At 46.3% G+C, this 17787-nt stretch overlaps 1 protein-coding gene across 2 annotated transcripts in view; it reads left to right on the top strand.

The window, feature by feature from the left end:
• IFT43 (intraflagellar transport 43) overlaps window positions 1–17787 on the top strand; it is an 80767-nt gene that overhangs the window by 29843 nt on the left and 33137 nt on the right. For both annotated transcript variants that reach the window (XM_047738200.1, XM_047738202.1), the window contains exon 3: window positions 850–914. In XM_047738200.1, coding sequence (XP_047594156.1) covers window positions 850–914 — 65 coding nt within the window. The remainder of the gene's footprint in view (window positions 1–849; window positions 915–17787) is intronic.

Raw genomic sequence — 17787 nt, 5'->3', positions numbered from 1 at the left:
AATTGCCCACAGTTCTGTCCCTGGAATCCCTCTCATTCATGTACTTATAGCTAGTTAACACCAGATATTATGTATTAAAAATCTTTTCCTTAAATTGGAAGCATATACCTATTGTTTTGCAATATGTTTTTTTAAGAGTTACTATATACCGAACATTCTCATCTCATTAAGTATTCTTTTTTACCATAGTTCTTTGTTATTACATAGTATTTTCACATGTGTGTTCCATGATTTACGTAATGTCTTATTACCGTCTATTTTGGTTTTGAGTTGTTTACTATTCAGAAACAGCCCTTACCTCTCTCTCTGATTGTTTCTTTGGGATAAATTTCTTGGATTAGAATTGCTGGCTTAAAAAGTATGCAGCATTTCTTCTTTTTTTTTTTTTAGATTATTTATTTATTTATTTGAGAGAGAGAGAGAGAGAGAGTGTATGTATTTATTTGAAAGAGAGAGAATGAGAGAGAGCGAGCATGAGAGGGGGAAGGTCAGAGGGAGAAGCAAACCCCCCCCTGAGCAGGGAGCCCAATATGGGACTCAATCCCGGGAATCCAGGATCATGACCTGAGCTGAAGGCAGTCGCTCAACCAACTCTCTGAACCACCAAGGCAGCCATCTAAGGCTTTCGGTAGACTCTGCCATCCAGATCTTGCCCTACAGATCTTGCTTTTAAACACCCACCCGAAGGGCTCAAAAGCATCCAGATTTTGAAAGTAAATTAGAAAGGTTACTATATTTTTATTGGAAAGATTTTGATAGAATATTGGTTGAGGTGCCTCAGCCTCATCCCCTGCATGCATGAATACCAGTGGTGAGTGACTGTGATTTTGGCTTCTTGTCCCCTTTCAGGCTCCCCCTCCCAAACCGCCCCGCAGGCAAGGAGGCTGGGCAGATGACTCCGTGAAGTCTTCAAAGTAAGTGCCAGCAGCTCGTGAGTGTGGACGTGGGCACTTGGCTCTTGGGTTGTTTTTCTTTAATTTTTTTAGAACAGCTCTCCTGAGGTATAGTTCTTATTCCACGTAATTCACCCATATAAAATGTATAAGTCAGTCAGTCATTCTTGGTGCCCCAACAGAGTTGTGCAAACACCACAATCAATTTAAAACTTTTTTTTTTTTTAAGATTTATTTCTTTATTTGAGAGAGTACAAGCAGTGGGGAGGGGCAGAGGGAGAGGGAGAAGCAGACTCCCTGCTGAGCAGAGAACCTGATACGGGACTCCATCCCAGGATCCCGGGGTCATGACCTGAGCAGAAGGCAGATGCTTAACCAACTGAGTCACCCAGGTGTCCTACTTTTAGAACATTTTTAAAAAAGATTTTATTTGTTTATTTGACAGAAGAGATCACAAGTAGCCAGAGAGGCAGGCAGGCAGAGAGGAGGAAGCAGGCTTCCTGCTGAGCAGAGAGCCTGATGTGGGGCTCGATCCCAAGACCCTGGGATCATGACCTGAGCCGAAGGCAGAGGCTTTAACCCACTGAGCCACCGAGGTGCCCCTCATTCTGTGTTCTTAAAGTAACTTTCTAAATAGAACAGAATTGCCCATTAGTCACTGTGGGATTACAAACCACTTTGGTCTTTAATCCCTCGCACGAAGTAGTAGATGAAAAGTAAACCAGAAAAGAATATTTACTACACCGGCAGAGGATCACTGACTATCAAGTTTAACTATTTAAGGTAGACTTGGGAAGGGAATTTTTTCCTTAAAATACAGACGTTGCTGTTATCTTGAATTTCCTTCAGCACTTGTTGCCTTAAAAATATACCCTTTTTCTTTCCTCCCTTCCTTTCCCCGCTCTGTCTCACACACATACACTTATTCCCCCTGAATCATTTGAAAACAGGTTGCAGAAGTCATGATGTTTCACTTCTGAATACTTCAGCACACATCTCTCAAGATTAAGGACATTTTCCAGATGATCACTGTGTAATTCTCACATCCAAGTAATTTCATAATGATTTAATATTTAATAAGAATTTATATTTAAATTTACCCAGGTGTCCCAAAATGTCTTTTATAGCCCCAGTATCCCGTCAGAGTTCACACCTTATGTCGGGTAGTTCTGCCTTTTTATAGCCAGAATTACTTTTATTTAAGTTTATGTAGATACATTTGTTTAGATAAATTCATCTTATCTGAAATATCGTTCTTGTTCTAAAATAATCCCAATTCCTCTTGCTTTCTCAGATATTGCTTTTTTTTTTTGAGGAGTCCTGGCCAGTTGTCTTGTAGAATGTCTTAAATTCTGGTTTTCTCTGATTCCTCATGATCAGGTTCAAGTTGTAGGTTTTGGGCAAGAAAACGTGATTTGATATACTTCTTATCATATGAAAATGGTATAGAAACACACTCAGAGATGTCTCACTGCCATCCTTACTCCCTCCACCTCATTTCCATCCATCCCCTATGGGTAACCTCTTTATTAGCTTCTGGTCTATCTGACCTATACTCTTTTTTGCAGAATTAAACATAAGCATATACAATTTTAATTTACTCTTCTTTGTTTCTATATACTAGGATTCAGCAAACTTTTTTTTTTTTTTTTGAAGATTTTAAAAATTTATTTGACAGAGAGAGACAGCAAGAGAGGGAACACAAGCAGGGGGAGTAGGAGAGGGAGAAGCAGGCTTCCTGCTGAGCAGGGAGCCTGATGCGGGGCTCAATCCCAGGACCCTGGGATCATGACCTGAGCCGAAGGCAGCTGCTTAACAACTGAGCCACCCGGGCGCCCTGGATTCAGCAAACTTTGACCCACAAGCTAACTGCCAGTTTTTAGAGATCATCTTTTATTGGAAAATGACCCCACCCTTTCATTTTTTTTTTAAAGATTTTATTTATTTATTTGACAGAGAGAGAGAGAGATCACAAGTAGGCAGAGAGGCAGGCAGAGAGAGGGGGAAGCAGGCTCACTGCCGAGCAGAGAGCCCGATGCGGGGCTCGATCCCAGGACCCTGAGACCATGACCTGAGCCGAAGGCAGAGGCTTAACCCACTGAGCCACCCAGGCGCCCCCCCCACCCTTTCATTTAAAAAATTTAGATCTCTGATCCATTCAGAGTTAATTCTACTGCATGATATAAGGTATGGATCAGTTTTATGTGTTTCCAAATGACTGTGGTCCCACCACCATTTATTTAAAAATCCGTCTTTCTCTGGTAAGTTTAGAAACCACCTGTATCATAATTCTACACCTTCACACATACCTGAGTCTACTTTCAGACTTGTTATTGTGTTCCATTGGTCTTTCCATCGATTCATTTGCTGGCAAATACCACTCTTTGCTTTAGAACATAGCACTACTTTCTAGTGCTAACCAAGGAGAAGAAGGTAACTTTGAAATGTAGGTCTCATATATCAGTGAGAGTCTCCCAGAGTCGCCCCATTTTTCCAAGGTATTAGGGGATTTTAGTGCTTGTAATATCTGGAATTTACTTTGAAATATGGAGATGAGACAAACCTTGTATCTGCTGCCTAGAGAACAAAAGGAAATCTCAAAAATGACTATTTTAAATGAATATATCAATGAATATATTGAAGATTTTTCCAAAGCAAATCAGTTTGCTCCAGAAAAAAGATATTTTTCCATTTCATATGTTACCTTTCAAAGTATTATCTTGTGTGTCTCCTCAGTCTGTGGCCTAGTGTTGACTTCTCTCAATGTTGGGGAACCTAGTGCCCATCCTCGAACCTTCTCTCTTCTGTGTCAACATGCGCGCTTACAGGATCTCGACCCAGTTTCGGGAGTTTGACTATCACCTTCACAGCGACACCCCCAAAATATATATCCATCTAGTCCTGTCCCCGAACATCCAGTCATCCAGGTGAAGTTTCCACTTGGATACACGACTCAGTCACAGCATATCTGAATCAGTGCTCCTCCTTGTTACCCCTCCTGTCCCATCCCCTAACCTGCACCTGCCAGAGTCTCCCTCAGATCTCTGTAAATGGTGACTCTGGCCTCCCCGTTACTTCCGACCATAAACTTTGGAATCTTGCTGGACCCCACTTTTCATCTCAGCCCATGTTCGGTCTGTCAGCAAAGCAGGTGAAGTCTACAGATAAAATACGTCTGTGGTCTGCACCGCCGGTGCTCGGCTGTGGCCACTGTCATTTCTAGCACCAGCTCGACCGAGAATGTCCCGGACTGGTCTCCCCCTGCATCCTTTCTCCCTCCGTCTTATCTCCACAGAGCCAGAAGCACCTTTTTAAAACACAAGCAAGGTCATTTCCCTTGTCTCCTCGGAGCCCTCCAGTGGGGATTCCCCACAGTCTAAGTAAATCCCCAAGTTTTTACCAGGGCCGGCAAGGCGCTCCCTGACCTCAGTTTATGAAAAGTAGCTCCCCTCGTCACTCTGTGCTCCCATCTCTTCATGTATCCGCACATGACATATATACGTATGTACATGTGTGTATTTGTGGGTGCACATACATGCAGTCTCTTTCTCTCTCTTACGTTACAGGTAAGCTTCTCGAGAAGAGACACACTCTTATTTACCTATGCCCCGTACCTCGAATAGTGCCAGTCCATAACCAGTGCTCCGTGACTGCTCGTTGAACAAATGAATGATCTCATTGGTGTTTTTGCTCTCAGATCAGGTCACTTTGCTGTCAGTGTGGGAAGTGGAGATCTGGAAGGTTGGAAGCGTGGTTGGAAAGGTAATACTCTGTTTGAAGGATGATAAGAGCTGGATGAGGGCAGTGGTGTGAGCCTGGATAGGAGAGGAGCTCTGGGGACCATTGGTTGGATACAGGGCAAAGGAGGGAGGAGTGGCAGGTTCTGCAAGGGGCCTCGCTTCAATGACTTGGTTGGGGGCGGTGCCATCAGGTAGGGAACGCAGAAGGGGAGACCTGATTTGTAGGCTGGTGATGGTCCACGTAGATAATTTTCCACAGTTTGGGAGTCTGGAAGAGAGGCCAAAAGGGAGGTACAACTTGGTCATCTACACAGACAGAAGCCAAGGACAGAGCCTTGGATTTGGCTGTTCGGAGGTTACTAGGGCCGTTGAGAAAGTTACAGTGATTTGCACTGGGGCAGAAGCATTGGGGCTGAAGAGGAACTGAGGTGAAGAAATGGTGATCTTCCCTGAGAAAGAAAGGAAAATAGGGGACAGTATTTGGAAGGAGAGGTTTGTGTCAAGAACCATGTGTTTCGGGCACCTGGGTGGCTCAGTGGGTTAAAGCCTCTGCCTTCGGCTCAGGTCCTGGGATCGAGCCCCACATCGGGCTCTCTGCTCAGCAGGGAGCCTGCTCCCTCCTCTCTCTCTGCCTGCCTCTCTGCCTACTTGTGATCTCTGTCTGTCAAATAAATAAGTAAAATCTTTAAAAAAAAAAAAAAAAGAACCATGTGTGTAATACGTGGGCAAAGAGTGCTTGCACGTAAAACAGGAAGGATTGGAAGGAGCAGGATCCTTGGAAGAATAAAACCTTCCAAGAGAGGTCAATAAACCTTGGACAGAAGGAGGCAGGGACGTTTTTCCTCCAAGATAAGAGGGAGCTTGGAAAGGCTGGGTAAGCTATCAAGAGAAGTTGAGGGAGTAGGGAGTTGGGGGAATTTCATTTTGGATCGGCCCTTTGGTTTTCTTCTTTTTCCAAAGTAGAAAGGCAGACCATTGAGCTTGCAGGAGCCGAGGAGAGCTGGCCTCTGGCGGCAATGTAGGCCAGGCGTGTTGCAGGAAGAGGAGCAGGCTGCTGGCCAGGGGTAGGAGCGGCTATCGTCCGGCCACATCGAGGACCCACCCATTCAGGTTGGAAAGCGTGGCCGCCTGTGCCTCACGGGGCACTCCAGCGAGGACAAAATGTGGCTGTGCTTCCTGCCCTGCAAGAGCTTGGGTTCACCTTGGGAAGATCGGGGATTTTTGCTCACGAAAATCAGGAACAATGGAAGGAGCACATTGCAAGTGAAAACCAGATGGACTGGCTCACGCCGGTGATGGGACATCGGAGGAGAGACAGATCACAGGGACTGGGGGTCCCTTGCAGAGGACACGGGGGTCAGGCTGGGTGGACTCGCATGCGCAGAGGATCATGAGGAGAGCCTTGGTGTACGGAGAAGTGTTGCAGGGATAGTAACCTTATTGCTTAGAGCAGGGAATTCATGCTGGAAAGTCATGCACTCTACTTGAATTCTTTTGAAATGATAATAATGGCACTGACTTAGTTCAGGCCGCTAGAACAGAATGCCATCGTCGGGGTGGCTGAAACAACAAACGTGTATCTGTCACCTTGATTGCTAGTTCTGGAAGCCAGAAGTCCAAGGTCAAGTTCCCAGCATGGTCTGGTTCTTGTTGAGGGCCTCTTCCTGGTTATATCCTCACACAGCCTTCCTTGGTGTGTATATAGAGAGAGGGAGATCTCGTATCTCTTCATTGTATAAGGGCACCAATCCCAATGTGGGTCCCTTAGGACCTCCTCTAACTCCGATTAGCTCCCAAAGGCCCCACTTCCAAGTGCCATCACGTTAGGGATTAGGGTTTCAGTGTATGAATTTGGGGGGCATATAAACATTTGGTCCACAGCTGTTCCTTATAGGCACATTGTACCAGCTCTGTTGGGTAGGCTCTATTCTAGAAGCTAGGTACCTCTCTACAAGGGAGGTAGGAGGAAAAGGAGGTTTACAGAGGTCTACAGCTGTCTTGTTGCCAGTGGGAGGTAGAAGGGCTAATTCCAGATATGAACCAGGAGCTTATAGCCCAGGGATATGAATTTCTGGGATTTATTTTATTTGTATGACACTGCCCAAGATAGAGAGCAGAACGTGTATCACCCGCCACACTGGCTAGAGATTCTGGATGCCAGGACTCCCATGCTTGTCCCCGAGCCGCAGGAAAGGGCCGTATTCAGGAATATACTGGGGCCTATTGGGATCACTACCTTTCCTTCTCCGGGCACCAAAGTCATAGCTATGCCAAAGATTCCATCTGGGGCCCTTATAGCCTGTGGGTCGCTGACTTGGCCATGGAGAACAGAGCTGAATGAGAGGCAACTAGACCTGGTAAAGAGAGGAAGGAAAGGTAGTCTGATTAAGTTTTGTCTCAAAGTGTCTGTTTTTGGGTTTGTCCCTGCATTGATCTGCAAGGGAATGAGGCAAGTAATGGCCCCTCAGGGACTTTCAGGACTTTGCTCTCAATGTCAGCCGTCATTTTCAATCACCCTCTCCCTCCCAGCCATTAATTTTGGCCCAGGATCATGGGGACTTGTCCATCTATCACTCCTAATTGACACTAAATGATCTGTCAGTTTATTGATGAACGGCAGGAGTGGAATTGTCACAATATATTTTACTTTCTAACAACTCCTCCTGACAATTTTACCTTGTCCATCTCACTCTCCTCACATAAATCTCCATTGGCCGCTTGTTCCTTCTCCTGGGCCGTTCTGGTGCCAGCACTTCCTCACCATCTGCACGCGTCAAGGACATCAAGATGGCGGGAGAACAGCCGAGTGCCAGGCCCGAGGTTGCCCCCTTCCCTCCTCCTTCTCTCTCTCTCTCTTTTTTAATGGCATAGATGTTCCAAGAATACTAAAGGGCTTCTGTCCTCTCTGTGTGTGTGTGTCATTGCCATACCAGAGTCTCCCTACCTTCTTGTTAGCAACGGATAGTTCATTCTTATTAGGCCACAAAAGTGTGAAAGGCAAAAACTCACAGAGCCTCCGGGCTTCTAGATCTATAAGCACCGTTGCAAACGTGTTTTGTCCTCTTGCACCAGCATTGTGACAGGCTTTCTCTCCCCATGGGAGTCAGTTTCTTAGCATGGAGGGCAGCTTAGCTGGAATTTCTCCACTGGTGTGCCCTGTGCTGCCTGGTGGGTATCAGCGTGCCAAGATGTGGGTGCTTGGCCGCAGGGCTGCGGGGCCAGGCCAATGGTTGCCAAGGTCCCTAGGCTGTGACCACATGCGCGGTCTTGTCTGTCACCCGAGTTTTCCATTAAAATGATAATTGTTTTTTTTTTTTAAATATTTTATTTATTTATTTGAGAGAGAGAACACACAGAGGGAGAGGGAGAAGCAGACTCCTTGCTGAGCAGGGAGCCTGACACAGGGCTCGATCCCAGGATCCTGGGATCATGACCTGAGCTGAAGGCAGACACTCAACTGATGGAGCCACCCAGGCGCCACTACAATGATAGTTTTAAGTGTTTTATGTTTTGAAAAAGATGAAGGAAGGACTGGAGGGGTGTGTGTGTATGTGTGTGTGTGTGTGGTATAGTACTGGGCTTTCTATCTATATGTGTATGTGTGTTTGTATGTAGTTACTTAGCGTTAAGAAGGTATACATAGAGATGTGAGAAATCTTTTATCCTTTATGAGTCTAAGGATAAACAGAGAAGCATGACCATATAGAAAGAACGTCATTGTTCCCCTCCCTCCTTCCTCTCCTGCTGAAGATAATTTTTATTAACTGATAAGGACTATTTTTATTTATTAACCATCATTCCGTTATCCTGTCTGTCAAAATTAAAAATCATCCCTTAATGTCATCTGATATCTAGCCATATTCAGATCCTTCCATTGTCTCAAAGATGTCTTTTTACAGTTGGATTGTAAAAAGGGCAAATCAAGGTCTACACCTTATATTTAGTTATTAGATGTCTTTAGTCTCCCTTTCGTTCTGCAACACCCCTGCCTCCCTTTTTCTCTATGCTGTTGATTTTTTTTCTTTTTTTCTTTTTTCTTTCCTCTTCCTTCCCTTTTCTTTCTTTCTTTCTTTCTTTCTTTCTTTCTTTCTTTCTTTCTTTCTTTCTTTCCTTGTCTTGTGGAATGTCCCACATTCTGGATTTGGCTCGCACTTCCTGATTATGGCGTTTCGCTTGTTCCTCCGTCCTTCATGTTCCTTGTGTAGCTGTAGTTACATCTAGATATAGCAAGTTAGACTCCGGCTCACCATGTTGGCAAGAGACTTTGAGGGTGGTGTTCTGCCCATCCTCCTGCGTTGCATGGGAAGACACAGGCAGGTGTGAGAGGGGCAGGTGTGCGGGGGCTCCATGTGAGGCAAGGCTGTGATCCATGAGTGGGGCCAGGAATGTGCCCTCCATTTCCGCCCCCCACCAAACTCCCACCTAGAAGTCGTAGCGTCCATGCAGAATTGTGGCCTAGAGCATGATTTCAATCGAAGGACGTTAAATGGTGATTTTCCAGTTTTCCCTTAACAAAAATTCTTGTATAAAGAACGCTTTTGTCACTTCATTGGTGGCCTGAAATACAATTCATGTCTATAATCCTGCCTTCCCCCCACCACCCCCATCTTTATTTCAGAAAGTTTCAAACCTGTAAGAAAGTGGAAAGGCTGGTACAACAAACACCCTTCCGGGTAATGTTTTACCACCTGTGGCTCTTTCTCTTCCCTATTTGTTTCTCCTTTTTTCTCTTCTGCTGACCTGTCTGAGAGCTGCAGCTACCTCTGCATTGGTATTACTAGTAACTAGTCAACGGTTACTTTCCTAGAGATTTTTGTCTGTATGTTGTTTCTGAGTCTGTAGTGCCCGGCACATTGAGGTGCTCAGCTCATGCCTGGTCAGTGAGTGAGTTTGGGACTTTTCTTACAGAGCTCCAGTAATTAAAAAGGGACCAAGTATCCCCAGGTCTGTACTGCCAACTATAAGATCTTAATCCTTGACCTTCAGATTTTCATCAACAAACATGATTTTGTTTAGTTTTCAAAGCAAAGCAAAACAAATTAGAAATATTGAGAATTTATTTTCCACATGCTGCCAACCATCACAAGGAACCCAGGGTCGGCATGGTGGGACCGGGGATCCTGGGCACCGTGGGTGAACTTGGTTCTCAGTGAGGTTGGCCATGAGAGATGAGTGTCCAAGATCAGGTGAAATCAGTAAAGCGGTTGCATATGAGCTGGTGAGAAGGGAAAGTCCTCGCTAGCTAGTTGTGCACCCATTTCCAGTGGCCATGCCTGGGCTTGGGTGCCGTGTCCCTGTTTCTGTGGCTTTTGGAGATGCCCACGAGAGCCTCCAGTATAAACTTCTGTATCGACTTTCTGTCGTGCTTTTTCATGCATTTATGAAGTTCCACTCCGTGGCCTCCAAGACATGGCGTATTCAGAAAAGGTAACCTCGGCCTCAACAGCAGATCTCTTTAATGTACACCTTGTATTCGTTTCTTCTGCGTAGGCTCCCAAACAGCAGTTTCTGGCTTTGCTCTCCACCTATGTTCAGAGCCTGGACAGAAAGTTGGTAAAGGAAGGTCTAGATTAGTTTCTATTTTAATTGAACTTGGAGAATTCACAGTTTGTTTTTTTAATTGGAATTCAATTGCATTGTTTATTGCTGGAAATTACATATGTTCAGTAGAATCTGCAGATGAAATAAGGAACACCTAGACTGTATGCAGTGAAATAACTCACGAAGAAAGAAGTGTCCTCCATGAAGTAGTGGGAGGTGTGGAGTGTGCCCAGCTGTCCCTAGGCCTTGCACACACCTGCACCATTCTGATAGATTTTATCGGTTTTGGTAGCTGGTTGGTGGGAAGGAGTGAGAATAATAGATAATAACAGGACTGTCGTTTCCCACTCTGCCCCTCAGTGCACAGCAATGAGGTCCTTACTAAAAGTCACCCTTCAGACAAACTCCTACATCCAAGTCATTGTATAACTTGGTGTCATCTTTTGAGACATTAGCACTCTTCAGTGAATCTGAATTTTATTTATTTTTATATACATTAGGAATATACATAACAGAGTATTCGAAGGGTGAGGAGGGATGATAGGAAGCTAAAGTTCTCCCTCCCTGCTCCCCCCAGGCACTCCATTTCCCTTCCCAGAGGCAACCACTGTTCACTAGTATCCTTCCAAAGAGACTCTGTGCATTTATAAGAAGTACAGGTTCATATAGTCTTTTATCCCCTTGCATAAATGGTAACATACCTATTATTTCTTTTTTTTTTTTAAAGATTTTATGTATTTATTTGAGAGAGAGAGAGAGAGCATGAGGGAGAGAGGACAGCAGGGGGAGAGGGAGAGGCAGACTCCCTGCATAGCAAAGAGCCTGATGCGGGACTCAGTCCCAGTACCCTGAGATCATGACCTGAACTGAAGGCAAATGCTTAACCAGCTGAGCCTCCCACATGCCCCCATACAACAGTATTTCTTGGTGGTCTTTCTGAATTGCAAGACAGAGTAGAACTGTATCATTTTTAAGGGCTACGTAGTACTCCAAACTTTCCCATCTCAATGAAAGTAATCATAAGCTCACCATAGATGTACTATTTTCCCAGATTGGGAAAGCAGACTTCCCATGTTTATTTATGTACTGAATATAACGTGATCCTGTGGAAAGTATCATAAAAGCTTCAGGTAAGGTACATATACACCCCTTAGGCTAAGGAAAAGATAAGAAGCATGCATGAAGCTTTTTCTCTTTGAGGTTCCGTGGAGGACATTTTCATGCACTCCCACTTAGACTGACACAGTGCTGTTCAGTTAAGAGCCAGAGAGATGTTCTGTGTTATAGTCCGTGCAGGTTAGAGCCCTGGATGGCTTGTCTAGTGTCACAAAACCAATTTACTTATGCAAATGACTAAATATGAAATAATTGGAATCTTGCAATTCTGTCAAGTGCCTCCCAGTGGAAGGCGATGGCAGTCTGTTCCCGTAAGCCCCCATGTGGAGTAGCATTTGGACACTTCACTTCCCACTCTGAAGAGTGGAGCCATTTCCCTGACAAGTGGCCCTCGTCAGTCCCCTCTCTGGCGCAGAGGTGAGTACCTGAGGCCCAAGGAGGAGGGGAGGAGCGCGTGTCGTGACTTGAAGTGAACTTGTTGTTTACGCCTGTATACCAGGGAAGGGACCGCTGAGGTCCCGAGGCCACATGGCATCCAGTGGCTGTGTTTCTAAGGGCCTAGGTCAGCAGAACTGCTTCCCACTTGCCTGTGGGGCGACCTGTGTGGAGGCCTGGGGGGAGGCCCGCTGGAAGACTCCGATGTCCAGGCCCTGATCCCCACTTCCCCCCCGAGCCTGCTCTCAACTTCCTTTCAGGCCTTGAGTTTTTCTTAACAAGTTAAGCTACTCTTGAATTTCTTTCTTTCTTTCTTTCTTTCTTCCTTCCTTCCTTCCTTCCTTCCTTCCTTCCTTTCTTTCTTTCTTTCTTTCTTTCTTTTTTTTAGATTGATTTGAGAGAGAGAGTGGGAGGGGAAGAGCAGAGGGGGAGGGAGAAGAAGGGGAAAAATCTCGAGCAGACTCCCCGCCAAGTGCACAGCTCAGTCCCACCACCCTAAGATCATGACTTAAGTTGAAACCAACAGTCAGAGGCTCAACCGATGGAGGCGCCCCTTGTATTTGATGTTTATAACTGAAAACTGGGAGTGGTTCTGGAGTGAGTTCTCAGCGTGTCCTATGAAGGCTTTGACTTGTGGCCCTTTGTAGTTTCTCATTCTGCAGAAGTGCAAAGTCTTCTGTGGCCAGAGCTGCTCATTCTGTGGAGCCAGGGGTAGGATCGCAAAGTAAGAGGGTCTCGGAGGGTCAGGGAAGAAATGATAGGCCTGCGGAAATATCCCTTAGGTAACAGCCAAAAAACACCGCGTGGTGTGGAATATTCCCGTCTCTCTCTCTGGATCATCGCACAGTGCAGAGGTTTTGAAACCAGAAGGTTAGAGCCAGTTTCTTCTCAACTCCTGTCAGAGTCTAGTCTCTAGCCTCTAGCAGTGCTGGTCCAGGGTCTGCTTGAATCCCTCCATGGCTGGGGAGCTCAGTGGGAGTATACTTTTTAAAAGCCTTTTTTAGTTGTGCAAGGAAGCCAAGAGCACTTTAATGATATAAAAACTCAAACAAGACAGATAAAGCTAAATTTGCCTGAAACCACCATGTTGTCCAAGGCTAGTCAGCACTCTAGAAGTAACTATTGGTAACAGTTTGTCGGTCAGCTTTTATCAACAATAGATATTCAATATATAATTTTACACAATAGGTATGCTTACTGAAATCTATCTATCTATCTATTTTACATAAATAGGTTCATATTAAGAGTGTTCTCCTTTTTTTCATTTTTCATTTAGCGGTACATCTGGAGCTCTTCCCATGCTTTTTTTTTTTTTTTTTTTTTTTTTTTAAGATTTTATTTATTTGTCAGAGAGAGAGGGAGAGAGAGCGAGCACAGGCGGACAGAATGGCAGGCAGAGGCAGAGGGAGAAGCAGGCTCCCCGCCAAGCAAGGAGCCCGATGTGGGACTCCATCCCAGGATGCCGGGATCATGACCTGAGCCAAAGGCAGCTGCCCAACCAACTGAGCCACCCAGGCGTCCCTCTTCCCATGCTTCTAACTGCAGCATCGCAGTGCCATGGTGGAGACATGCTCCTCACTGTCTTGGTGGGCATTGAGGTTATTTTTAATTGTTTTAAATATTTTATTTATTTATTAGAGAGAGAGAGAGAAAGCGAGCATGAGCAGGCGGGAGAGGGAGAAGCAGACTCCTCACTGAGCAGAGAGCCCGGTGTGGGGCTCGATCCCAGGACCCCGAGATCATGACCTGACCTGAAGGCAGTCGCTTAACCAACTGAGCCACCCAGGTGCCCCAGTTATTTCTAGTTTTTATGCCATTTATTGTGACTTTTGTGCTGGGCATGTCATTTATTGTGGCTTTTGTGCTGGGCACAGCTAAGCACAGTTGTCTTACTTTATCCTTAAAACAACCTGGTGAGATAGGTACTCTTATTGCCCTAGCTTACAGATGAGGAAGTAGAAGTTCTGGAAGGTTAAATAACTTGCCCCAAGTCGCATAGCTGGTAAGGAACCAGTTAGGGGTTGAGCCTGGGCGCACCTGGCTGCAGGGTCACTCTCTTAATTCTCTGTGTCTTGCTGCCTTCTGTTTTTGCGCCCTTGGCTCCTGGTCTAGTACCTTTGCACTCAGTAGGCCCTCAGCAGAGGTTCCGTGAGGACTGTTTGCATGTGGTTCCAGCATCCAGCTTGGTCGGCCTGTGGGAAGAGTAACAGGGAGTGAGCACTTGACCTTCACCTCCTCTGGCCTACGTGTGTGCAGAGCTGTGCTCCAGCCAGCCACCGGGCCCCAGGAAGGTGAGTGCAAAGGATGCAGCATACACTTAGGGGCCCAAGCTAAGGCCAGGCCAGTCCTGCCACTGAAAGGCCTAATTAGGCTCATCATTAAGTTCAATTAGGCATTGGAAATGATCATTCCTTCTAACCCTGTGTTGCCCTCCAAGAACTGGATCCATTCCCAGGCAGGCGCTCGAGAGCCAGTTCTAGTTACCAGTGCCTCGGCAGCCCCGCCTCTGGTTTCGGGCCTCTGACTCCTTTTTGAGGCTGAGGGCAGAGTAATCCAGATCAGCCCGTAGCAGGGTGCCCCGAGTACATGTGAAAGACAGGCCATTTCCTGAGCTCCTTTCTGGCTGCCCTCCTTTCTTAGGGCCACTAACCCTTTCCCCAAGCACCTATTAGGAGTTGGGATGTCTGCCTGTGTTCTAGTCCCCTTCTGCCAAACACACACATACCGTGTCACCTCAGGGCAAGTCGTGTGGACTCCTGGGGTGGAGGCTCCCTGAGGGGTCCGAACTGGGTGATCTCTGAGTTCCCTTTTCAGCACTGGATTTGATCCTGGGAAATCCCAAATGCGTAAGCCTTGGGGTATGCCAGATTTCTTCTCAGAGGACACTGAACGGGGAGAGAGAGGAGGAGAGGGCCAGTATAGGTCTGCTAGCTCAACACCCTCGTGCTCTGTCTCTTCAGCATTAAAGCAGAGTGGTCTCACAGGCCCTCCAGAACTCAGAAGGGATGTTTGAACTTCTGAAAGCTGCTTTCTAGATGGTTACTTGAAATATTTTAGTTTCGAAATCACTGCCTTGAAATGAAGCAGCTGACAGACACTGAGGCAGAGAAGTCCTTCCAGGCACAGGCTGGGTGTGCAGCCTGAATGTGCCACAGTGAATTTAGAATGAACAGGCCTGTGTGACTAAAGCCCAGGGTTTGCCTAGAGAAGGGGATAGAAATAGGTGAGGTAGAAACGGGCTTGAGTGCAGGACCTTGAAGTCTGGGCACACAGTTAATTATTTAGAGAACAGGGAGCCACTGAAGTGTTGACAGGTATGTGACCAGTGGTGTGAGGGACACAGTATAACACCTCTTCTGAATGCCCTTTTTTTAAAAAAAAAAAAAAAAAAGATTTTATTTATTTGAGAGAGAGAGAGAGAAGGAGAGCACCAAGGGAGAGGGAGACCAGCCTCCCCGCTAAGTGGAGAGCCTGAGGCAGGACTCGATCCCAGGATCCCGAGATCATGACCTGAGCCAAAAGCAGATTCTTAACCGACTGAGCCACCCAGGCACCTCCGAATGCCTTTTTGATGTTTCATGGTTTGGGCTATTTGCTGGAATAAAAAGACCCATTTCTCCTCATGTGGAATCATCTTAAAGTTGGTCTCCTCTCCATTCTTGATGGCAGAGCGTTCTCTTTTTAGACTAGACAAATTTGTGGAGAGAGTCTGCTCGTTTTTTTCTCCCTAAGTTGGATGCCTTTTTTCCCAGCAGATTTTGGTGATGTTGCTCATTCCTATCCCGAGATTGCACTGTTCCTGTTCTGATTGAAATGCTTGCTTTCTCTTAGGAGACCATATGCTTAACTAGATATAATTGTTTGAGATTTGTTTTCACATGGGATCTGTGTTCCTTCTCAATTAGGATGACCTCTCATTTGGCCACTGGATGTGCTGTATTAGTTGAGGTTGCATTTGTATCTGCAAGCAAGAGGGAACCCCACTAACAGAGGCTTAAAGAGAAAGAGATTTGTCTCAGGAAACAAGAAGTCCAGGCTCCACAGTCTAAGACCGGTGTGGCAGCTCCATGGTGATGACAGGGATGGAACACTTTCCATCCTCCTGCTCACCATCCTTCACATTTAGGCCTTCGTCCTCATGTTCATGCCTCATGGTTATATGATGGCTGCTGTACCTCCAGGCCTCACCTCTGTTTTCCAGCTAAGAAGAAGGGAGAATGACATGGAGGTGAAGGCATAGGGCTATTTCTTAGCAGGAATTTGTCTTTTGGAGGAGACAGAATTGGGGGGATATATTTTCCTGGGACTGCCCTGTCTTTCTCATTGGTCAGAAATATGGTGTATGCCTACCCCTCAATGTGAAAGAGGCTGTGGAATTGATTATTTTCAGTTGGGCTCGTTGCCAACCCAAACAAAATTAGGGTTTGAATCCAGAAGAAGGAGAAAGGACTTTGGGGTGGGTACCAAGTTGTTTTCTGCAGCCAGCCCCATCTGTGGAAGAGCTGTAGAAGTCACTGTGTTGTGTGATATAGAGGGTCAGGTGTGCTAAGGAGCCTAGAAACAATTTCACTGAATTCTAGAAGCTTCCCAGCAGTGGGGAATGCTTTCAAAGGATTTGCAAGCCAGAACAAGTTGCCCTTTAGACAGAGATAAATGGAATTGGCCGAAATGAAAGAAGGGAACCAAAATGCAGAGAAAATAAAGCAGGAGATGGGAAACAGGAGAGGGGTGTCTGCTGAAAAACCCAGAGGTTAATGCTGAAGGCGAAGTTAATATTGTTGTAGGAAGCAGGGTCCAGCTGGTGGAGAGGCCCTGGGAGTCAGGCAGAGTGTTTCTCCTGTGAGGATGGGAGGAACCATCCAGGCCAGGCGGTGAGGGCAGGCTGCTGGGCATGTCTGCTGAGGGCTCCAGGCAAGTTCAGTAAGGGGCAGCAGGAATGTGGGAAGCAGGGGTGGGGAACAAGGGCTCTAGAAGCAAAAAGTATGAAGCAACTCAGCTGGGTGGACCTAGCCAGCACCCACCTCAGAGCTGGGGTTCAGTTGCAGGACTGAGGAGGAAAAAGACAGTGTGTCCAGCCTGGGCAGTGATCAGCAGCATAGGGAATAGAGACTGGGGTGAGAATAACAACATAGTAATAATAATAATGTTGGCAGCAGCCACTGTTCCCTGAGCACCTCCTGTGTGCCATGTACTGTGCTAAATGCTTTGTATGAATTAGCTCATTGGAATCTTTGAACCACGCTGTGAAGCAGAATGTGGTGGTACCACCGATTTGTAGTTTTTCGTGGCTTGCCTGAGAGCACACGGCTAGTGAATGGTGAACTCTGCTTTGAACCTTCTGACTCCAGAGCCCCACTCGGCTGCTGGCTTTAAGCCCCATCAGGGCCCAAGATCAGAGCTTAGCACCCACACATAGGCTGGCCGGATCCCAAGTGGTTGAGCCCGGGGCTCTGAGTCCTCTGGGACCCAGAGGACAAAGGGTTGCTTTCTGGGGAGCTTGATTTGGAGGTTTGGCGGGCTCTGCGCGGCCAGGCAGACATCCTCTTTCCAGCTGCTCAGAGAGAGAGAAAGGAGAGAGGAGTCCTAGTAAGCAGGAAGAAAACACCAGGAACGTTAAGACTGGGTTAACTCTACAGGAGAGGAGGGTGAAGGGAAAGTAAATTTCCCTGTGCAGTTGGGAAGGTAGTGGCTGGTTTTGACAACCCCTAAGGAACCAGGATGGAAATGTGCTACATTTCTGATGAAGGAAGGGAGTTCATGTTTATCGTCTCTAAAAATGATTGAACAGGGACACCTGGGTGGCTCAGTCCTTCAAGTGGCCGATTCTTGGTTTTGGCCTGGGTCGTAATCTAAGGTTCTGAGACTGAGCCCCACCACAGGCTCCGCGCTCACTGCTGAGTCTGCTTGAGATTCCCTCTCTCCCTCTGCTCTCCCCCTACTCATTCTCTTTCTCTCTTTCAGATAAATAAATACTTTTTAAAAGATTGAATAAAGAAAAGAGGGTTTCCTTCCTTCTTTTGCCCTTCCTCCCTTCCTTTTTTGTTTGTTTTTCCTTGCCGTGT

This window comes from Lutra lutra, chromosome 7 (assembly GCF_902655055.1).
Source record: "Lutra lutra chromosome 7, mLutLut1.2, whole genome shotgun sequence".
NCBI lineage: Eukaryota > Metazoa > Chordata > Mammalia > Carnivora > Mustelidae > Lutra > Lutra lutra.
The sequence above is the reverse complement of the archived record's forward strand: the minus strand, read 5'-3'. Positions and strand labels throughout refer to the sequence as shown.